The sequence below is a fragment of the Brassica napus genome, chromosome C7 (genome assembly GCF_020379485.1).
Source record: "Brassica napus cultivar Da-Ae chromosome C7, Da-Ae, whole genome shotgun sequence".
Lineage (NCBI taxonomy): Eukaryota > Viridiplantae > Streptophyta > Magnoliopsida > Brassicales > Brassicaceae > Brassica > Brassica napus.
Window position 1 is genome coordinate 38,966,650 of NC_063450.1, and position 7,262 is coordinate 38,973,911.

General features: G+C 33.0%; 1 protein-coding gene across 1 annotated transcript; it reads right to left on the bottom strand.

Annotated features, from left to right (window-relative positions):
* Positions 1-4,170: 4,170 nt before the first annotated feature.
* On the bottom strand, positions 4,171-6,266 carry LOC106409182. Its single transcript, XM_048764241.1, has 6 exons — positions 6,262-6,266; positions 6,050-6,161; positions 5,601-5,684; positions 5,254-5,389; positions 4,976-5,052; positions 4,171-4,630 (listed from the first exon to the last, which is right to left on the bottom strand). The coding sequence occupies exons 1-5, from the start codon at positions 6,264-6,266 to the stop codon at positions 5,018-5,020; spliced, it is 372 nt and encodes a 123-aa protein (XP_048620198.1). The 3' UTR covers positions 4,171-4,630; positions 4,976-5,017.
* Between the last annotated feature and the right edge of the window lie 996 nt (positions 6,267-7,262).

Genomic DNA, 7,262 nt, shown 5'->3' on the forward strand with positions numbered 1-7,262 from the left:
TTTTTTCTAAAGGTGGAAAGGAAGTAATCATTAAATCAGTAGTCACGGCTTTGCCTAACCATGTGATGTCGGTTTATCGGTTACCAAAGGCAACGGTGAAGAAATTGACGAGTGCGGTATCAAAATTTTGGTGGAGCCCAGTGGGAAATACAAGGGGTATGCACTGGATGTCATGGGACAAAGTATGTACAAATAAGGACGAAGGAGGTCTGGGTTTTAAGGACATAACAGATTTCAATACGGCTATGCTTGGAAAGCAATTGTGGAGGCTGATAGAGAAACCTTCAACTCTTTTTGCTAGAGTTTTTAAAGGACGGTACTATAGGAATGCCTCACCGCTAGAACCAATCCGTTCATAGTCCCCGTCGTATGGTTGAAGGAGTATTGTATCTGCTAGATCTCTGGTTAGCAAAGGAATAATCAAAAGAGTGGGAATGGAGTCATCTATCTCTGTATGGAGTGATCCATGGCTCCCAACCACTCGCCCGAGACCAGAAAAAAAAATCAACATGACACTTATCAGGACCTCACAGTGGACTCTTTGATAGATCCAATTTCACGAACTTGGAAGTCGAAAGTAATTCGGGATTCGGTGGATCCCCAGGATGCTCAAATTATTGAAAGTATTCCTTTGAGTAAGACTCAGATGGTGGATAGGAATGGATGGCACTTCACATATAATGGGAAATATTCAGTTAAATCAGGATATCAGTTAGAACGGGTCTATCCGGACAAGGCAAAACCATCAGTGTTTTATGGTCCCACAATGGATATTCTGAAAGCGTTCTGCTGGGAGGTGAGATGCCCTCCGAAGATTAAGCACTTTTTATGGCAAATGGTATCCGGATGTATAGCTGTTAAGAAGAATTTGCAAGCAAGAGGAATGAAGGGAGATATTTGTTGTGTTAGATGTGGAGCTGAGGAGGAATCAATAAACCATGTGTTTTTTGAGTGCCCTCCTGCGCGTCAAGTTTGGGCTTTGTCAAAGATACCGTCTAACCCAACCTATTTCCCCACTAGTTCTCTATTTACGAATATGGATCATCTTTTTTGGAGGGTACTCCCGAAAATGGAAGATCATCAGTTTGCGTGGATATTATGGTATATTTGGGAAGGAAGGAATAATAAGGTTTTTAGTAATTTGGATATTGACCCAAGAGATATACTTACGCTTGCAGAAACTGAATCAACACTTTGGGCTGAGGCTCAGGTGATGAAGACTAAGCAGGTACCACAACAGACTGAGGTTTTGAATCGTCAGCCGCGGGTTGGTCGTTGGTGCTTTATAGATAGTTCCTGGAAAGATAAAGAACCTTATTCAGGTCAAGGATGGTATAGCATACTCGAGGGCTTTCAGGGATTGATGGGTGCAAGGAATTCTAGGGCATGTATTTCACCTCTTCATGCAGAGATGGAAGCACTGATATGGGCTATGAAATGTATGAGGAATTTACATCAGTTTCAGGTTACTTTTGCTACAGATTGTTCTCAATTGGTGAAGATGATTTCGAAACCAGAGGAATGGCCGGCGTTTGAGAGTTATATGCACGACATAAAGCTACTGTAGACACGTTTTACTAGCTCAGAGATTATTCATGTACCCCGGACGGAAAATCAAAAGGCGGATAGTCTAGCACGATGTGCCAGAAAACAATCGTCTTTCGTCGTTCAAATGGATACGGAGTTACCAGATTGGTTCGCAGAGTCTATATGAGTCTGTTTGTTGATGACAAAAAAAAAATATATATATACTTTTAAAGTAATAAAATACTTTCCTTATATCTATATATTCTTAGATGAAAAAATATTTGTTTATATTTTATAAAAAAAAAGATTCACATATATGATCTTGATATTAGGAAAAAAGAAATATTTTACTTTTAAAACAAAATTTTACACAGTACAAATATATATATTTTCAAAGTAATAGAATTTATTTTTATATATCCATCTATTTTCTTAGATGATCACATAAAATAATTAAGTAACATAAACTGATATATGTTAAATTGACAAAACATAATTTATAATTAGTATTTTGAAATGTTTTCTTTTATTTTTTCATATATTTAGTTGACTATAATGTCTTACAATTACATCAAAACAGAATATAAATTATATTTTACTTATATAATATAATTTCTCAAAAACAATCACATTTTTACTGCATATTTTAAGAAATATTAAAAAACTAAAAATAAATTTCAACAATAAACATCTTTTTGATCAAATAACTATAACATGAGTGACTCGACTAATCCGACTTATATCTAAAATCATAGATTTAACTACAATAAGATATAATTTATTTATTTTATAAGAATATATAATTATATAATAAAAGTTTGTTTTATAAGAATATATAATTATATAATAAAAATTTATTTATTTTATAAATTTAAATTATTGGATGACTTAAAACATATTAACAAATGAAAAATAAAATATCAACTCAATATTACAATTTATTTCTTTTGTAAAATTTATATATATGGATAAGACTTTATAATATTATAATTATATTAATTTATGTAATTTGAAAAAAACACTTTAGTTTATTTTTTTATTTCATTCTAAGAACAATTAATATATCTTAAGTTATACATAATTTTACTAAAATATACTTACGTATCTAAGACAAAAAGTAACATAAATACAAATAAGAAAATTAATTAAAAATTAATATATCTAGAATAAAAAATATTATAGTTGAATTCAAAGAAATAGATGGAATCCAATATGTCCAAATGATAACTGAATCGACTGTAAAACAACAAAACTGATTAGGTATAAAATATCTAAAATCATATGTATAATTAAATTAATATAATATTGTTAATAGAAATTATACATACAAATTATAAATTAATTTAAAAATATAAGTAAATATCAATCAATTATTATAGTATATTTATTTTATAAATATTTATGTTCGTGCATGAACATGGGAAAATCACCTAGTACATTTTTTAAATGTAAAACCGTACTCTATCAGGTTCATTTTAAGTGTCTTTGTAGACTTTAAAATCTATTTTTTATAAGTATTGTTTTATATTTTCAATGCATGTTTGATAGTTTTCCTATTTATATATCTATTTTTTAACTCATTAATAAAAAAAATCAAATAAAACAAAATATTAATTAGGGATATACAGTAATAGAAAATTGATGATTTTCTTAATATATACGAAGAAACCTTAAATGCCATATAAAACAAAACGAAGGGAGTATTACCTAAGCTTCGGTTCTATTCAAATCTTAATATGTGAAAAATACAAATAATCACGGATCCTTCTAAATATTGGTCCCAATGAGATGATGATAATCTTTTAGTGCATCCAAATGTAGAATACTCTCTTCGTTTCAAATTAGATGCCATTCAAGATTTTTCATGTAAATTAAGAAAAATATTAAATGTTCAGTTATCTTTATTTAAATACTAGGGTCGGTCCGCCCTACGGGCGGGATATAGTTTACTTGTGATCTAAGTTATTATTTTTTGTATGATTTTGTGGTTTGTGTTTTAGGTTTGCATTTTCAAAAAATGTGTAAGAAAAAAGATCATATAATATCACATAAATAGTATCAGAAAAATAAATAATATCAATTTGAAACATTTATTAAATAAATGATACAAAATATTTGTTTGTATGAGGAAAACTTTGAGGATGTGAATATGATTTATATTCCTCAGAGTCGGAATGGTCAGACGGATTCGCTAGCGAGAGAAGCAAGAATCAGAAGTTATATTTTCTACAATATAGATCAGATCTGGACAAACAGAAGTGCTCTTCGGAGAATCGGCTCGTCTGCCCACAACTTGAGCTATTAAATGAACAGCTAACCAAAAAAATACATCAAATAATATAATAAACATTAATTTTTTAATTTAATTACTAAATATACAATATATATATATATATTTAAATAAACTAATAATTCTATAAATTAATAAAATATTATATTTCCAACATTATTAATTTATAGAATTTTTACTGACATATTTTTGCCTTCAGCATGCATCTACAAATATAATTGTGAATAGTCTTTTTAGAGATTACTTTCTTCGTGTTGTTATTGCTTACATTTTGCTTGTGTTAAAACGGTCTTCTTCATGTTCAATTATCAACCACTATGATAATCTTTGGGTCCTGACCGACTCGAGCAAAATAACTAATATAACATTAACCATAACATGTTCATGTCTTTTGCTATAAATATTCATTAAGATGGTTTAATACATAAATGCTAAGATTCAATTCGATTGCAAGGGATGAAGGAAGATACAGTACAAAGAATCTGTACAATAATTATATATATATCTTTAATGTAGTAACTTGTATAGTTTCCTCGACTCTGCTTCGGTTGATGCTGCTCAGACCAGGATAAAGATGATGACAGTCCCAAATATGTGAATAAGAAGGCATGTCTGCAACAAAAGTAAAACATATATATGAAACTTAGCTTTAACTGCTAAAAAACGGGATCAGAGAATTTAAAAAAAAATTGAGAAGAGAGTCTCTCCTAGTACCAAGGATGAATTTGCTTTGAGTTTTAGATGCTTTTCTGAGTTGAGCAGTGGCTTGTGCAGTTGCAGCATTTGAGTTATTAATGTTAAAGCTGATATCATCTGCCAAATAGACATTATAAAGTTTCTTAGACTAAGGTAGTAAAGGAGACATAAAAATTTATGATATACGGCTGTTAAGGTATATGTATGAGTATAATTCAACGTTAAATAGCATGTCGCTGCAAGATACGAGGTAACACAACATGTCCAAACAGAGAAGATGGATTTAAAATGAGGTTTCATGACCATAACCAACTTTAGAAACTCTGTTAACCTAATTTTAAGATTATATCTCACTGAGGCGCAAAAGAAAACTGCATGCTTGACTGACTCACATTTGGGTAGTGATTATGCTGAAAATAGCAACATAATAGGCTATATCATACAGTCAAATAATAATCTCACATTTTTTTTATTGTAGAAGAAGAGCTTGCTCTCGGGAGGTCCTTAAAGATTCAATATCCAGTTCATGTGCATTATAACTGCATGGAGTGGAATAACAATGAAGCATGTGTAAGTACGATTCAAATTCCACAGACTATTAGTAACCATCCTAAGTTAAAGTTTTCTAAACATTGAGAAAGTTTATATAATACATTAATCAAGCTCCTATTGTATGCGAGTACAAAATCCAGGAAACTTTTGTTTTCTCATCTAGTAAACAACTTGATTCATTTGATTACCTGGTAGGTATATCTTTAGTGACCACATGAGTATATGTAATTTCTCTTTCAGCTGCAAGTCTCTGAGCTTTCTGAAACTCTTTGAGAACTGATTGGAATTCTTTGGCCAGTTAGCATTCACAATCTTCTTAATTGGCTGCAAGATAATATCAACATAATATAGCAAAATTAATAATGTTAATAGATAAGCACGTCACACACATCATCTATCAGGCATCCAATTCTCTTTTGTAAGATTGGTGGAAAATCTTAAGCAAGATCTAATGGTATCACCAACAAAGTTGATTTCAAAAGTAATTGTCCTCTTTCACATGAGAAAACAAACAAAAATTTAAGCAGTTTCTTACAGTAGTTGCTCCATGGAAGTCGGCTTCGCTAGCTTCTTTAAGTTTAGCTGCACCAGTTCTGATATCTGTAACTTTGTCTTTTGCCTGCAACCAAATATAATTTCCAGAACCAATAGACGAATTTATAAAAAAATCAACAAAATCTCAATAAACAAAACCAAAATTGTCAGACATTAACAATGAATCTAATTCTTTTTCTACCATATTTAAGCAATATATAACCAATAAAGTCCCCAAAATCTTAACAATCACGCCATATTAGGAACCAAAAAACCCCAATTGAAGCAAAAGGCCTAATTAACTCGGAGAGGAGGGAAAAAAACAGAACTAACAGCTTATCTCGTACATGGGAAAGTCCCCAAAACCTTAACTATCACTTGTTTTATAATCTTTGATAAAGTCATAACTGGACGGAATAAGGAGATGGTTCTCAGAGTCGGAGAGCTTACCTTTTTATAGTCGCAGTTCCACCGCCTTGCTTGAATGAAGCTCACATTGAAAGTAGATCGTGGGTGGGTGATGGATTTAAGAAGGACATTAAGACCACCTCCAACGGTGTCTCTAATCAGAGGTTCTAAAAAAAACTAAAAAAAATAAATCAAAAATGAGATAAATGAGCAAAACCTGTTTTTAATATAACACTTTTAGAATCAGTAAAAACTCCATATGTGCCTCTTTGTTATTGGCTAAAACAAAAAAAGGAAAATCTGACCTTCTCTTTCTTCCTCTTCGTTAATGTTTTTTTTTGTTTGGTCTGAAAAATTGGTTCGTTGATGTTCGTAGATGTTTTGAGAAATCTCTCCAAATCATCACACGAGATCAACCGTTTGTTTGTTGGATGAGATGCTGAGCTTGGAGAAACAAAGGCCTAAATCGTCATCATCGGAGGAGGCGCAAGCTGTGATTTCGTGGGTCGTCTCCGGTAATGTCGATCACGAGAAGGTGATCGAAAAGTTCGGCTGCGATAGGATAGACGAGTCGCTGATTGCTCGTGTTGAAAGACTCACCGCCAGTGCCGGTGCTGCTTATTATCTTTCATCCTCCAAGAAACGCAGAGGTTTGATCCCAAAGTTCAAAACTTTTCATTCATTCTTCTCTGGGTTTCGAATTTCAATGTACTTTTGTAATAAGTTTAGGCTAAGATTTGTGTAGAAGGTTGAATTAGCGTATAGCAAGACAAAGATTGCGCCTTTGTGGGTACTTATTTGATATAGTTGAAGATTTGAGTAAAGCTTGTGACTTTGTTGGGTTTTGTAGGGTGTTTGGATCCAGAGGAAGCTGTTTTCAGAACGGGAGGATGTGTCTGGTTTGCTGATGGCTTCTAAGATATGTGGTGAGAGGTCTGGTCTCGCTGAGGAAGGCATAGACTATGCGAGGAGAAGCTTAGGCAACGAGTGCGTTCAGTTAGATGGAGCAGCGCGTCTTGTTTTAGGCATTGCACTCACCGAAAGCTCGAGAGCATCAGCTACTGAGACCGAGCGTGTAGCTAGGCTCTCCGAGGGGATGCAGGCGCTGGAGTCTGCTGATATAACAGACCCGAGAGTCCTGCACCGTCTTGCGTTGGAGAACACAGGGGAGAGGAAGCTGGATTCCGCGTTAGCTTACGCTAAGCACGCGTTGAAGCTTGGAGCAGAGTCTGATCTTGAAGTATGGTTGCTTCTG